This window comes from Podarcis filfolensis, assembly GCF_964270895.1.
Source record: "Podarcis filfolensis genome assembly, chromosome: 1".
In the NCBI taxonomy this organism is placed as follows: domain Eukaryota; kingdom Metazoa; phylum Chordata; class Lepidosauria; order Squamata; family Lacertidae; genus Podarcis; species Podarcis filfolensis.
Window position 1 is genome coordinate 45,553,891 of NC_139604.1, and position 16,767 is coordinate 45,570,657.

The 16,767-nt window shown below is 40.8% G+C and overlaps 1 protein-coding gene across 6 annotated transcripts in view; it reads right to left on the minus strand.

Moving 5' to 3' along the window:
* PDIA5 (protein disulfide isomerase family A member 5) overlaps positions 1-16,767 on the minus strand; it is a 144,156-nt gene that overhangs the window by 61,126 nt on the left and 66,263 nt on the right. For all 6 annotated transcript variants that reach the window (XM_083585542.1, XM_083585541.1, XM_083585540.1 and 3 more), the window contains 4 exons: positions 14,600-14,660; positions 7,814-7,881; positions 4,312-4,403; positions 4,142-4,213 (listed from right to left, as the gene is read on the minus strand). In XM_083585542.1, the coding sequence (XP_083441668.1) occupies positions 4,142-4,213; positions 4,312-4,403; positions 7,814-7,881; positions 14,600-14,660 (293 nt within the window). The remainder of the gene's footprint in view (positions 1-4,141; positions 4,214-4,311; positions 4,404-7,813; positions 7,882-14,599; positions 14,661-16,767) is intronic.

The window sequence follows — 16,767 nt, forward strand, 5'->3', positions numbered from 1 at the left end:
CTTTCACGAACTGGATCTTAAGAAATTAAAATGATTTTGTATGTGCTATTTTGATGAAGAGGTTACCTATTCTAAGAGGGTAGCCACTCCCCATGCCCACCCACCCCGATGGCAGAACAGTTTGTGGGGGGTGGATGAGAGGAAAGGGGAGATTGTTATGTCTGGTGAGCCAAAATGCTTGCACTGATGGAACAATAACAACAGTGGAATGATGGATCCCTCCCATCATTTCCCCACCCTTGCTGCTGTGATCTTAGATTTATGATGATTTGTAACAAAAGGAACAAATACTGAAGGTTTTGCATAACCCAATTAAGGTTAAAGATAATGAAATGAAATTAACGTACAGGACAACACTGTTTGCTTTGTCAATATAAAATAATAATAATGGGTGTTTGAATATTAAATACCATTGAAGAGTTTTATCCTACCAGTGTAGTGCCACCAAAATTAAATACATCAAATGGAGTACCCTCCAGCTTACACTCAAACTACGGTACTTATTTTGCCCCCAAGTTCTAGAACTCTGATGAGTCACAAAGATGCCTCTCCCTTTAAACACTTGAAAAAATGTGTTTGTTTACTCAGTATTGTTTATTTCAACCTTCTGTCTCTTACAGTAAAATACTAAGCACATGGAGTACCTACTACTCAATGTGGATAGTGGACTTCACGTTATTATCAGAGCTGCTGCTGCTTTCTGGGTTGGATTTCCAAAACTTTCCTGGCAATTCAATTTCATGTTTTCAGCCAGAACCGCAGCATCCTTGGCAATTTTAGGATTCCAATTGTGCACAAGTACTCTAGGTGGTTTGGGCAGTTTACAATAAAATTGTTCAAAGAGTATTAGTTCCTTCAAATCACTAGAAGTACTTTAAGAAGGCAGGGACTGCCCCCTCTTGCAAGGAGTCATTAATTCTTCTGATTAAGCTATATATAGATCTTGTTATACAAAACAAATAAAATGAGGTAAAGCAGCCTGGGAGCAGCCTTTTCTCCTTCCTCTTTATATCTGTCCCCAAGGAATGGTGCTTTCTGGAGACAGAAAAAATGCAGCTGGACTTGAAAAGTATGCAGGAAGACAACAGAAACCTGCGGTGTTTGGCCACCGCCCACCCCCTGCCAATCCCAATTGTATTTTGAATTAAGGAATTTCGTATCTTCAGCTTTCTTGCAAAAGGGAAATCAGTTATCTGTCTGCCTTTTGCACCTTCAGAGCACAATCATCACAAATTCTTGGTTTTTCACACCACTCATATGCAGTAGTAAGGCAGGTGCCCCAAAGAAATAAACAGAGATTCTGTGTTCACAGGTCCTTTGAGAATCAGGGCTGATAAAAGCATTATTAAAAAAAAGAACCACCCCTACTATCAGCTCCCCCCCCCCCCCACTATCAGCCTCTAACAGGAGGCTGAATTAATTGGAAATGTTATTTGTTCCTGTTGTTCTTTTTAATTAGGTTTATTATTTCCCATATAGTGCCTACATATGTTGTCCCATTATTCAATTACACTTTCCAGGCCTTCTTGAGCCACTGCCACAGAGCACTGGACTACCCCATATTACAGACTCCGTTGAGTAATTCATTACTATGCCTATGTGCGGGTCTTACACTGTATACAAATTATAACTGCAACCTCAATTATGGACAGCTTCCAACTAAAGCACGGCTTCTGAATAAGAATTCCTCTCCCCGCCCCCCGCCCCCCGCAGCATATTGATTTCTTTTAGGGGAGGGAAGAAAAGCGGCTGCATCACTTTGCCTTCTGGGAAATTATTAAGTGTGCATTGGAAATTAATTGAGGACAAACAGCTGTCTTTAGCTCTGGACGACTGAAATATCAGCCAAAGCCCAGAGTGGCTTGTTAGCAGAGATTATCACTGGGAAGAGTCTGCAGCTGTTCTGCTTTGCCTTCAGTAGCTGTCGCAGCACTGATATAAAAGCACTGCATATTGCAGGGATTATCAGACTATAATGTAGGCAGATTGGAGGGAAGAAAAGGGGAGGGGGGCTCCAGACACTTCTAATGTTTCACATGTGGTAGCCAAGAGATAAGGGCCTCCACGCAGAGCCAAAAGGCAAAGAGAAAAGGTACAGGTGATGAAGGCACACATCATTGCTAAGGGGCTGTGGAAGAAATGCTATCTCTCTTCCGCTCGCGGGTGCTGCTTTCTTAACAGACCAAGAGCGACATTAATTCTAAGGGCAAAATTTCCTTCCTTGATCCACACAGTAGGTACTCAATGTGCTGAGTATTCCACTGTAAGAGACAGCAGCCTGAATGCCATACAATGTCACTGAACCATGACGCCTCCAGCTCTATTAAACACCTGCCTTATCGCATCTACAAAGCTCTTTAGCCAAACAATTGGTTATTGGACACATACCCCCTACCCTGCGCTCCCAGTATCCTAGGATGTGCAGTCTCCACAGGCACAATAATCACTGTTTCCACTGATAATTTAGCAACCTATTTACATGGATTCAACGGCTACATAAGTTTGTTCCTTCGTGGATATACCTAGAAGTGCACTAGGCAAGACTGTAAACACCTAGGGATGCCCATGTACATTTCCGCAAAATGAGAGGTGGAAAAGCAAAAGATGAGAGCATGATTAAATTAGGAAAGATTCCACAACTGTCCACCCAATGATTTGCGAGGGATCAAAAGATTGTGATGCTGCCGAAACATTACAACATAACAGTTAAGGACATGAGCTATGAACTAGATGTGTCCATGCAAACAGGAACTCTTGGAGTTGCCTAAGTCAACTTCACTTTCTTCTCAATCTCACCTCTACTCTCCAGTCTCTAGTTTGGGAATAGCAAGAACAGCCTCTACTGCAGGACATTATTAGGATAAGCAGAAGGATGCATATGAAGAGCTCTGAGTACTTCATATAAATTCCTTTTCTAAGTAGTGGCATTACCATCGTCCAACACCCCCATCCCTACCCCACCACAGCAGATCTGCCTACACAGTCCAGATCACAATGTACTATTCTCCATGAGCCTGCAGAGCAAACAGTCCCAAAGAAAGACAGAGAGGAAACCAAATATGTAGACATGTCAAGGCACAGGAGCAGCAAGTGCAGGCAGTATACAAAAGCCCATCGATGGACTTCAGTGGCTCATACCTTGTGGAGCAAAGCACACAATGAAAGACAACACACAGCACAGTAATAAAGAAAGATGCTTTATACAAAGTCAAAGCATTGGGTACATGTAGCTCGGTACTGTTGACGCGGACTGCCAGTGGCACTCCATGGTTTCAGACATTCTCTCCTGGGGATTGAACCTGAGAACTTCAGCATGCAAAGCAGATAATCTAGCACTAAGCTATGGCTCTTCCTCAAAGGCTGCCATGAAATGGTGTGAACAAGCCCATAGGTTCTTGCATGCTCTCTGTAATTTATGCTTTACTTTCAGTCCAACACCAAATTATAGTTTTCCTCCGATAATTATCAAACAGCTTCACTAACAATGCTCAAGACCTTGCCACAAGGTCCCAGTGTCAATCAATTTTGCTTAGGTCAGATTTTTCTATCTCAATCAAGCATCAAACTTGCCAAACCTATAAATATATGCCAGTGTTTGCTGCATTTTGTTTCGTAATCAAAAACTAAAATGTCCTTCTGGCTATGCTGAACACAACATTAGATACTAAAAGCAAGAACTCTAGTGTCATCCTATGAATCCTGTCTTGCCTCTCAATTTGGATCATCATTCCTACACACCACTGAGTCTGTCTCCTTTCCCTGGTAAAAGATACTGGAACAAAAGATTCACAATCTCTCAGTCAGAGCCATTTCAAATTGTCTGATAATAGAGGTGTCCACAACAAGGGAATGAAAATTTTAAAGTCTGAGGTTTTAAAAATGAAGGTTTTGACACAGATCAATGGCATCCTTCCGATGTCCAGAAAAGATAATAGGAGAATTGCAACTGGGAAGATACTGCAAGTATGAAATAGAAAGCATGGAAACTGAAGCAAACAACCCAGGTTCATCTTTAATAGTTCAGTGTGATGCTTTTATTTGCCTTTGGAGTAGCGATGAAGATGCTGCTATTTGCAAGGTGTGATACTGTTTATTCAAAATGCAGTTCTAAAGATGTAGGAGATACATTTCAGACACTTACTCTTTCAGCCATTCAATGATGTCCTTTGCCGTAGCACCATAGTTCTCAAAGTTGAACAGGAATTTTCCCTTTCTATAAATGCAACAAAACAAGGTTTGAAATACAGGAAAACCAACAAAATACATGATTGGTGTTGCCATTATCTACATGCAGAATAAGCAGAGACTTACTCAAAGTAGCAAATGGTTGGGTATCCCCGGACATTGTATTCTTCTTTTATTTTTTCAAATTCAGCTGAGTATACATTCATCCCTGCAAGTACCTGTAATGACAGAACCAGAAGAGTCTTACACCAGAAGCAGAAGCATCTATCGAAGCTGTATTTTATTGCAGTACTGATTATATTTTACAGGAATCTCTGCTTGCTAATAAAGCTACAGAAAAGTTTAACACTTAAAAGCCAATAAAAACACAGTGGCTGTTCTCACCACCATGGGCTCATGAGGGCAAGAATTGATAGGTCTTTTAAAAAAACCCTAAAATGAAGTATCTCATGCTTTGCCATGTGTGCTGGGGCTTACCATTCTCCGTTACAGTAGAGAATGAATTGTGTGCTCATATAGGATTTGAAGGCAGGAAAAGTTGGGGATTCTTTTTTATTTAAGCCATAAATCACTTACATAGATTATACAGTAGGGATGGAGAACCTGCAGCCCTCTAGATATTGCTGGACTACAACTCCCATCACTCAACTGTTGGCCATGCTGCATGGGGCTGGTAGGAGTTGGACTCCTACAATGTCAGGAGGATCACAGATTTTTTATTCCTGGCATGGCAGTTAACATGGAGCTTCCTCCTCATGCAGAAGCTTGGGAATAGAGAAGGGGGAAACAGTTTGCAGTGGGGGGTGGGGAAGCATAGACATACATGGCTCATTGATGTCTAGAATCAGAGGCCCAGGGATCATTTTTAAGTGGTCTGAAATGCACTGGCTACTTCGAGAGCCCTTGTCTTTCAGCAGCTCACCTCTCTTCCACGTGTACTATAAGTGTCCATTAACAAAGATGCTCTCTTTTTCTCTCATAAGAGACAGTGCGAACATCTCACAGATGACCTCAAGAGAAAATACTTATTTCAAAAGCCTATTATATATTAGTCTGTTAATGGATTCCTTTTTATTATTAATCAGGAACACCAAAGGAAACCCCATGTGAAGTTCACTGTGCCATTAACATGGAAAAATAGAAGGGGAAATGGGCCCTGCTTAGGAAACACCGATTGTCTTTTCACATATTATGCGGGGGGGGGGGGACAGGACATTTTTGTTACTTGAGTGTCCAGTTCCAGCTCTTTTATTTGTACCTGTATGATGCATGTATTTGCAATTACAAATCTGTAATGTTCAGACCACATTTTTCTTGATGTACACAAAAAAAACGTAACGCTTGTAAAGATCCTCAGAATCGGAGTGGTTTAGTGGGCAGAGTATTGAGCTTGGACCGAGGAAGTGAGAAGTCAAACCTCTGTTCAGCTATGAAGCAATCTGGGTGGCAATAAATTGCTACCTCTCAGCCTAAGATACCCCAGGGGACTGCTGCAAAGAGTCAGTGTGGTATAGCAGGTCAAGTATCGGCCTAAGACTGAGGAAACCAAGATTCAACAAAAACTCCACGCAGTCATGAAACTTACTGGGTGATCTTGGGCCAGCTACTATCGCTCATCCTAACCTACCTCCATGCATATAAAATTTGATCACCCAAGAGGAAGTTCACCATTACAAACACTCCAGCCAGGGGAATGAGCAGACCTTCTTGAGCTTGCTCATTTTTCATACCTGCTGGAAACACTACTGCTAGAATATACTTTGGAGCCTTGCCTACAGCCACAGCTCTTTAATTTATCTTCACAGCTGCAGGCCTGGTGCCAGGCTCATCTTTTACTGAAAAGGGAGCAGACTTTTGCCCTGAAGGATGAGGAATACTAGAAAAAGGCATTTGGATACAGAGCTTGTGACTTGCCATCCTCTGCTCAGAACAATAAACTACCAACTCTGCTCCTCTAAAGCCCCAAGCACTTTTAAAATGAAACTACTCAGAGGATTGGACTGCCTCTCTCTGGGTCTAAGATTTAGACGCAAGTCATCTTGTAGCTATATTCCTCAATGGCCAGTTGCTGAAGATACAACTGGAAGATTAACTCTTGATTAATAACACTGAAGGCTTAAATCCCTTTAGCAGCACAGTGTTAATCTAACTGCACCCACTTCACCCTCCCCATCCAAAAGCAGGATTTTTCTTTCACATAAAATGCTGCTCAGACCAAATGTGCTTGGAGGTAGTGTGAAATAAATCTTAAAGCAGACCGTTCCCTTCAGAAGGTCAGCTGTTGCTCAGAAAGCATTAGAGGTTTTTATATATATACATAAATAACAAAAGCAAACCTACACACAGAGTCTTGGTCTTTCCCCAACCCTTATCCACCATTCTGAGACATCAACACCTACTTTGAAGAACATCCAACGGATTAACGGGGGGAAACCCTTACATCAGCAACCTCTGCATTACAGATTCATGAGGTTGCTTTTACCAACTAAGCAATTCCCTGCTTCTACTCAAGAGCTTTCAGTCTTGTGTTGTATATATAATTCCTATCTGGAGAAGTGTGCTAAGAAAGAGGGGGCAGCCCCTCTCCGCCCCAGTTTTATGGCTCATTCAAAAAGGGGCAATACTGCAGGGCAACTTCTTGAGATTTTGTTCATTTTACAGCATAGAGCTGGCAAGGCATCAACTTGCCTAGGTGCGGGGGGGGGGGGTAGGGAGGATAACCTTTCCCCCATGAAATCTACAGTAAACACAGTCCTAAAAGCCTCACCGCTTGTATTCATCCTACAGTCTCCTATCATCATGTGGGGCAAGTGGAGCTCTCCCCAGCCTCCATCAAGAAAATGGACTATAGATATGACAATGCAGCTAGAGTGCGTATGGGCACTGCATCTCTCCCAATAGGTAAAGGTAAAGGTACCCCTGACCGTTAGGTCCAGTCGTGGATGACTCTGGGGTTGTATGCTCATCCCACTTTAGTGGCCGAGGGAGCCAGCATTTGTCCACAGACAGCTTCCGGGCCATGTGGCCAGCATGACTAAGCTGCTTCTGGCGAACCAGAGCAGTGCATGGAAACGCCGTTTTCCTTCCAGCCGGAGCGGTAACTATTTATCTACTTGCACTTTGACGTGCTTTCGAACTGCTAGGTGGGCAGGAGCTGGGACTGAACAACGGGAGCTTACCCCGTCGCAGAGATTTGAACTGCTGACCTTCCAATCGGCAAGCCCTAGGCTCAGTGGTTTAGACCACAGCGCCACCCGTGTCCCCATTTCTCCCAATATTTAGCTACAATTATCTGTCAGTGGCAAGCACCATGTGGACAGAGGGCATGAAAACAATATTAGGTACTGATCAATATTCATTACCCAACAGTACAACTACCAAAGTGAATACTGTCTCTTGGATTATGATTCTTTGAAGGTTTTTCATGACTATGTTTTGTATTGTCAGTTTCTTTGACTTCTTTGAAGGAAAAAATGGGATGCCATTTAAAAACTAAATATGGTAAGATCTGTTTGCATGTCGCAATAGTTGTACAGAAAGGACAGAAAACACCCACACACATGAAGCTGCACAGAAACAAAAACAAAACACCAGAACATTCATTAGTTTTGCAACTCCTCTCACTTACATACATGCCTTTAACTTCTGTGGATGCTTGCTGGAAAGATGGCATCATTCTTTTGCAAACACCACACCCTAATATATGAGAGAGAGAAAAAGAGAGAGAAAAAAAAATTAATGACACCATTAAATGCATCTGCATGGACATCAAATGAAAAACACCCCTATATTTCCTGTCATTTCCACTGAGTTGGAGCTAGGGAACTTACAACTTAAAACACACTGAATTATTCTTGACTTGCCAAGGTCCAGATTTTAGGCATCTCCCATTGGCCCTATATTCTAAAGCCTTGTACACCTGAGGCGAACCCCAAAATGGTGCCCCTCTCCTCTCCAGGGAAGAAGGAGAAAAGTGAGGGGAGGTAGATTGACATTGGGATTTGCTGCTCCAGTGGATCCTGCCACCTGAGGCAGTAGCTTCACTTTGTCATGTGGGTGGGCTGGCCCCAAGTATGTCTCTTTGATGGTTTGTTCTAACTGCAATTTGCTTTTTGTTTTTATAAATGCCATACAGCCGTGCTGCATCATTTAAACCACAGCATTCTGACCGGTATCTCAAATGCTGTATCTAGTTCCCCACTTCACAATACTCTCCACATCATGTTTGAAGGGGTATACGCAAATCTCTTATATCAGCTCCAATTTCCTTCCAGTGAGAAAGCAAAAACTAGCCTTTGTAACTGAAATGTCTAGTGTTGCAATGATGACAGTATTGGGGAAGATAAAAACTGGACAAGTACGAATCTCTCTCCTACCCAATATAAAAAAGAGTTAAGTTATAGAATTCTTGGGGAGTAACAAGAGTACTTTCATCTCAAAACAGATGCCCAGTACAGGTACGAATATTCTCAAACTAGCTGAGGAAGAGGAGGAGAAGTTGGTTGGTTCAGTTTTGAAACTTGCAAGAATCCAGCTATTTCAATTTTGTACACTGAAGAAGAATCCTTTGGAGCTTGCCAAGCAACAACAAAACCAGGCCAGAGTCTCTATTAACCAAATATGTCCTAATTCTACCTAAGACCCATTGTGGCAAGAAGAATATAGGACTTAAGGGAGCCTATGCTGGAATGATATAGTTAGCTGAGCCTACACATGTCTAGTGATAGGGACAGAATCCATAAAACTAGACTTACTGGAATCAAAGTAGAACTCAGAAATCTTCAAAAAGGACTCTGTAACCTAAGTTCAGTTAGGTGCTTAGAGTTAGAGATATATAAACCCTTATTTTCATAGCCATTATTTTGTATCAACCTTGTTTTATCTTGTTTTTAATTCATATTGATCTGTTTGCAGTGGTTTAGTCATCTTGTTAAATGCATTTTGCTTTATTTGGCTGAGTAACTGCTTTGCTTATTGTGCACGGGTTCAATTCCAACCTCAAGGCCTCCAAAGCAACCCAGGGTAAGCTAATAGGCTCTACAGGCTTAATTTAGACAAGACAAGCCGTAGGAATTTAACTGAAGCACCTTTCATCAAATTAAGCACACAGAGATAAAAAAAACAAGCAATGGCAATGTTGGCATGATTACTAAGAATAGTGGTAATTCAAAGAACCACCTTCATTAGGACCCAGAAGCTTATGATGCCAGACTTTGAAGACTTGTCAGTAAAAGAGAGAATGCAGCCAAGTCATCATCTGGCTGTGGAATGCTAGAGACTACATGCATACAATGCTGAACAAATCAAAATCACCTTGCAAACTGGCACTTTCTTCTAATACTAAACAGAACACTGTGGGAGTAGGAAGCAGAAGTTCTTACACAAAGGATAGATACTGACTAAACTGAGCGACTTCTTGGAACATAGAGCCTAGCAGCCTGCATCTGCTGCTCAGTATAGAAGGCAAGCCAGAAAATCAGTCTTCGCAGTCCGAATAGCCTAAAATAGACCAATCCCACGCAATAAGTTTTCGTTAACATTATTGGCTTATTCTAGCACAGGTAAAGGAAGGTCCTCAGCCTTGACCTGTCCTAACTGTTGTCTGTAGGACATTCAAATCTTCCTGATCTTTTCATCACTGTCTTGTGACCTCTCCTTTCTATAAATCTTAAAACAAAACAAGGTTATTGGATACTGCTTGAATCCTAAGCAGTCCACTTCTCCCTCCCGGCACACTTTTATACACATACACATACTTAAAAGACATGCAACAAAATAAAACAAAACATTACAAAAACACCAAATAACCCTATACCTTTGTCATTGCTAGCAGTCAACATTTACATTCTCATACATTTGCACAGCATTTCCTAATTGGCATGTTTTGTGGGCACACATCTTTCCAAAGGCCTTTGTGTTTGAGGTGCTCATCTCTGATTATCCTGATTGTTTATGTGCCTACTGAAACTATCCCATACCACATTAAAAAGTGTTATGATTTGTGTTACCTCATAAAGCCACGCTGAAACATGTTATTTTTCCATCTAATACTATATCCCATGTGATTTAATACTGTAACTCGTAGTAACACACCTGCATTTTTCGCCATTCCAAGTCTAGATGTTATTAATGGGATAATGATTAGACCCTTGGTCATTAGATTTTTATTTGGCCTGACAAACAAATGACATAAAGCTACTTATGGGTCTAGGTGGACACCTCTTCTTCTATGATGACAGTTCTTCATGGATGTGTTGTCAGAAAAGCTGCACTACTGGACACTGCAGCCATATGTGTAAATAACTCCAAAAAATCTTACACTCCCTTAATCACTCTGAAGAACTGGCTCCTGTGGTTTTAGATCCTCACTTCTTTTCTGCATGAGTTGCCTATAGATCTTAGTACTAACTGTTTCTTTATGTATTAGATCTAATCTCATGATTACAGTAGTCAGCCTCTCTCTCTCTACATTTCTAACCTTTAAATACACTATGTTTCTCTTGTAACCATTTTCACTGAATTGCAGACCATTGTACAGGAAAGCCCTGAAAACAATTCTTTCTCAAAGAATTTCCTCACTTAATTTGTTCACAAACCTCTCCTGTTGCAACAGTGTGGTATCTAGAATCCACACTGGATTTCTGTGTGGCTTATCTTCAGCAATTCTCATTATTATGTTGCACTTTTCATCTGAAAGAAGAGGAGGCCCTTCCTGAAAGCAGCCATCTTGGCTGGAACCAGCTCAGCCCCACCTTCCGCCCACACTTTCAAGTACTTCTCCACAAACAAGATCAGGCAAATCAGAACCCAACAGTATAAAAATACATTTGTAAGGGGAGACCTTTGTAAGCATCTTTAGTTTACTAGACTTCAATTAGTGGTTTAATTTTTGTCTTGGGTATACCCAGAACACCAGCAGATCAAACTGTCTATGCTAAAAGTTATAACATTGAATGAAAACTGGGGAGGGAGAGAAAAATTTTTAAAGCTGCTAAAATAGTAATTCGGCTCCTCCACAGCCATTTAGAAACAAGAAAAATATTGCTGCCTCAAATGTTTTCCTGCTTCAAAGGAAAGAAAACTGGAAGGAGGCAGAAAAGCAGTGTGTCTAGGGGGGGATAGTTCAAACCGACTGAAGGGTCAGATGATGTACGTTGAAGGAAAATACTTTGTTGTTAAAAAAAAAAGTTACTTGCTAGAGAGTAATAGTATGAAAGTGTTCTGATGCTATGGACTCTCCCTGAATGAATGATTTACAGGCCTAAAGCAGGCTTGAGAGCTTCAAACCGATATAAAACAGCAGGCGGTTGCATTACATCCTGCGAGCCAGAAAACAGCGGCCATTCAGAGATAATCCAAAAATTCTGCCTTGTTTGCATAAGTTTAAAAGTAGGCTTGTTAAGAGTAAATCTGTGTGGTTGAAAAACATGCCATGACATATAATTGTCAGGGAGCCATAGGCAACAGCGGCCTTAACAATAAAGGGAGCCAGCATTATAGAGAACACTCACCCAAGGAACAAACTGGAGATTGTGAAACGTGAGTCTGAGCAAAAGCCACTGCACTGGAAGGGGTGAGCCATGTGCTGCAACACCAATTCCATATGCAACAAGCATAGGATGGTTTCCGTTCTACAACTAATCCACTGTCTTTGGTGATCAGTGGCTAAAATGCGGTAGTATTCAGCCTTGAAAAGGTGAAAACAATACTAGCAGCTATTCTACATGTCATCTGAAAGAGCCATAAAACAGCAATAGACAGAGGGAGGATACATACATATCCTCATGAGGATGAGTAGTAGTAATAGTAATACCTGGCCCATCTGACTGAGTTGCCCCAGCCTCTCTGTGCGGCTTCTAAAAGAATCAGCAGCCCCGACCCACCTCACTCCAACTGCCTGCGGAGATCATATGTTAGGGTGTCCAGAGCCGTCTTGGTCCCATGACCAGAGCAGAAGCCGGACTGGAATGGATCCAGAGCCTATATTTCATCCAGAAACCCACCAGATATACTCTTATTTAGCCATATTTACCATATCCTATACTTAATTGTTCCAACTTGCCCTTTTTAACAAAAAGTAATAGGCATGCACTGGTATAAGTAGGAAAAGCCTTTGAATATGGAATGATACAAATATTACTATGAGCCACTTTACACATCAGCTGTGTTTGCCAAGGAAACACCAATGCTTCTCACAATCCATGTATAATGGATGAATTGAGGTCTATACCAGTGGCTCTCAAACTTTTTTATCTGGGCCACTTTCCGAATGAAAATTTGCTCATACTACACCAATTTTTTTTTTACTGATAATAAATTGGAAAACAAAAACAAAACAACTCCTAGCAGTGCTTGATTTGTAACATAGAAGTAGAGTTGCCATACGTCTGGATTTCCTAGATATTGCTGGGATTTCAAAGGCGGAAGTGGCATCCGGGGGGGAGGGGGATTTCCGGAAGTTGGCGGTTTGTCCTGGAGTTTAGGCAAGCAAACCAAAAAATCGCCTTTTTGTGTGTTGCAACAATTTTGGGGTCCTCCTAAGAAAAGCTCCTGGTTTTTACTTTTTGAAATATGGCAACCCTAATAGAACACAACTACTTTATAACATGATAATGGGACAGCCATAATGTATTAAACAATGCAGCTACGTAAGAACATGAATCACTCTCAAAATGAAATTGTATACAAATTTCTTTGCTGTTGAATCTTCCCACCACACTAGACATCCTCTCCTGTCACACCAGTGTGGTGCACCACACCCTTTGAGGACCACTGGTCTATTGCATTCAATATAATGAAAAGATTCTATTTCTCAAGTTCAATACAGTCTCTATCTCATTTAACAAGGTTTCAAATGACAAAAGCAATTATGTTCATATCTACCTACCCCACGACAATAGCCAGTAGTGGAAGAGAAATGTAGGTGCAAACTGAATAGCAATAGGCAAAACAACAAGCCACTAACATTCTGCCAGATGATAGATGGAAGTAAATCTTGCAGTAGATGAATAATGAACAAGTTCAAGATTGTACCTCAAAGGCATGTCTTTTTAGATGGGCAGTTTGGACATATTCACAGCTAATAAATTAAACCTCTAGATTCCAGTTCAGACCCTTAGGTTCTGAGTAGTAGATGGGAAGAGAAAACTACTTGTGACATGCAAGTCTTTCTTAATAAAGATAATGAGTCCAGTTATCTGAGAGCCTGCAATGGCATGCGTTCATATCTAAAGTGATGGGTTGCATCTGACCTGCATATGAACTTCTTGTTGGGATCCAGGCCCTCAATGATTCTAATGGTGATCCATCTGATATTGACCTCAAGCTTCCCCTACATCCTCCTTTACTGGTTGATTACTTTGAGCCAGCAACATCTGCCCAGGAATATTTAAACCCACCAGAAAAGGGAAATTGGAGAGGCAGAAGGGAAACTCCCTATTAATCTCTCTGAGGAAGGTGAATAACTAGACTGTAGATCTTGGACTGGCAGCTCAGATATCTCTGTTGAGAATCTGTATCAACCCAACCACCACCCAAAGCTGTCCATTCCCTTAGAGGGTTCAGTGCAAGGTAATTCACAGTGCACAACTGAAATCAGAGCATTGTCTCTATATTGATTGCAACTTCACTGGTAGGGTTCTTGTAGACATCAGTCTCTAATAAAGTTTGAAAGCTAAGGAACCAACAGCTGCTGTCACTGGGAGCTATCCAAGGTCCTGTGCCACTTAATTCTAGCGAGCTCCCTGCTAATCAAGATCAGCTTCTTCTGACTTCGTCCAGCAACTTGCAAACTCAGCCAGGCTGGAACAGTACAGCTCCCTTTGTGTGGTCAGTCTATTTTTGTTATAACTCCATATGTCAGGAGTGCTCTGATGGTGTTTCCTGCTTGGCAGGGGGTTGGACTCGATGGCCCTTGTGGTCTCTTCCAACTCTATGATTCTATGATTCTAATGGTGGGTCAATATGAATTCACATCCATTCATTTTTCAGATGGATTAAGGCTGGAGCAAAGAATGTTTTGGATCTGGTACCTCAGGCTTCCTAAACTCAGTTTTTAGAACTGAGAGTACAAATATGAACTATAACGGCAAGTCCAGCCAAGTGTTTTTCCTCTCTCAATAATTTAAGGAGAGTGCTCCTAGAGAAAGCAAATATCTGAAATATTCTTGTGCTATACTGTCAGCATTTACACTGAAATTTGGAGAACTGAGCTAGGAAGAATATGAAGTGGAAAAAATCATCTGCTAATTGATAACCATATGGCAATCACATACACATGAAATTGAATTTAACAGACAGTCCAGATTGTTTTACTGGACCACAGGATGAAAAAAAAGGAAAAAAGAAGGATTTGAGATCTTGCATATTAGATTACTTCCAGGGGGCACAGAACATCAGCATATTAATTACTTACAGGGGGCATAGAACATCAGCAGCAGAGGCCTATCTTCCTTCTTCAAAAGTCTTTTCAGTTCCTTAAAACCCAAAGAGATAAACATGCTATAATTAGAACCCAGAATTTAAGAAACAATATATCCCCACAGATTTCAGGTAAAATTTCCAAGCACATATAGTCTGGATTACATGTGTCAATATATGGAGTAAGGATTGGTCTGTATTAGGGGCTTGAATAACAGAATTTACTGTGCCAAATTTAAGGCCAACAGGTTGATGAATTGGAGGAATTTGCTGCATTTAGGTGATAATCCAAGTAGGGGTGTTGATAAGGCCCTGGGTCTTTTGCACCAGGTCCCTTCTTTTTTTAAAAAAAAATGCAAAACTTTTTAAAACTTGCTTACAGGAAGTGTAATGGGCTTATGCCTTTTAAGAACATAGTAAATACCTCCATATCCAAGGTTTCAAACCCATGTTTTATGAGCAATCGAACATGGCCACTATTCACTATTAACATACATTTATGAGACCAAGATGGGTCTCTTGTTTTTAAGCCAAGACATGGCACAAATGAACTATGGCTTAGATTTATTTTTATTTTTACTATTGAGAGAAATGCATTCTCTCACAAACAAACCATTTATCTTTAATATGTTGCTTTCAGTTATTTTAAAGACAACAGTGTGAGCCTGCTAGAAGCAGATGTTTGCAACTCCACAGTAACTACAACACAACTCCGTATAAGTGGAATATTTCCACAGATTTACAAATGAAGCAAACACATTGTTTTCCTGCTGATATGTTTTCATAAATGCAGATAATCCAAAATAAATTAATGGGGCAAGCTTCCAGTGGGATTTACTCAAAAGGGGTTTATTCAGAACATTTAAGATATATCTCATCTGTGCTGATGGATTTATGAGCAACTTTACACCCATATTGGATTTTTGTTCTTTGTGTATTCTCATCACTGTATTTTACCCTATTTATAGTGTTACATTGTGACTTTTTTGTTGCTGTAGTTATAAGATTCCTAGAATATTCTTTAGGGAACCCATCAAATTTGGTTGTTTTCTTCACCCCTTTCTCAGCTTTATAGCCAAGAGAATATGGAGCTGAAGGGTATTTAAAAGTAGATACAAACATAATTTTCTCCTCCAACTTTCTAGCTCAGCTAACTCACAAAAAAGCTAACCAAGGCCCACTTCAGATGTAATAGGAAACCATGATTTCCTGCTAAGTGGATGAACTGCAGCTAGCCTCTCACTCCCGCAAACCCCTTTTCTCCTTTGTGTCCAAAACAGAGAAGACTGGAAGCAACTGCTTCTAGATTCAAATTAATCACAATTCCCTGTGACATCAGGATTTAGAGAGCTACAATTTGTTTGAACTGTATCTGTGGTGTGTTTTTTTTAATGTAAATACAAGTCAGAGTCTGAAACCACAGTTTCATCCTGACTTTGCCCCACTAAATCACTGTTTAAATGAACTACAGCCACCCAAGTTTCAACATCACAGGGAACCATAGCTTGTTTAAAATTGAAAACAGAAGGTTTCACTTTCCCTCTCATGAGCACAAAAGGGGAAGCATGTGAGCCTAGGTTTCACCAGGGCTTGTGCAAATATCAGGAAACTGTATCTAAATTGGGCTGGGAAAATAAAGATGTTGTTCTCACAGGAGCAACCAGGGGAAGCCTATGTGGTACCCTCCATGTGTTGCTGGACTACAATTCCCATTAGCCCCAACCATCATGTCCAGTGGTCAATGGTGATGGGATATGTAGTTCAACAACAGCTGGAAGGCACCATGTTGTCTACCCTTACAGTACTTTCTATCCAGAAACTGCCAAGTAACTGTCAAAAAATAGACAAGTATTATAAATTAGATGAGGTATGCACCTCTGGTTGATTACCCCAGAACCACAGGACTGTTTTCTTCAATGAAACAGGCACCCCACTTTTATTAAGGACAGAAAAATCTGCTTGTTTCCTTTCAACACAAACCAATCCAGGGCTATGAGGGACTATAAGGATGGATTTTTCAGAGTCAGTATGATTAGAAAGGCAAGATGAAAATTTTAAATTGAAAATGACCCCAGGAGAGATTGTAATAGAGAACAGAAAGGTGAACATTAAAAATTAATCTTCTTACAAAAAGTGAATGCCAAAGTAACTGTTCCTAATACC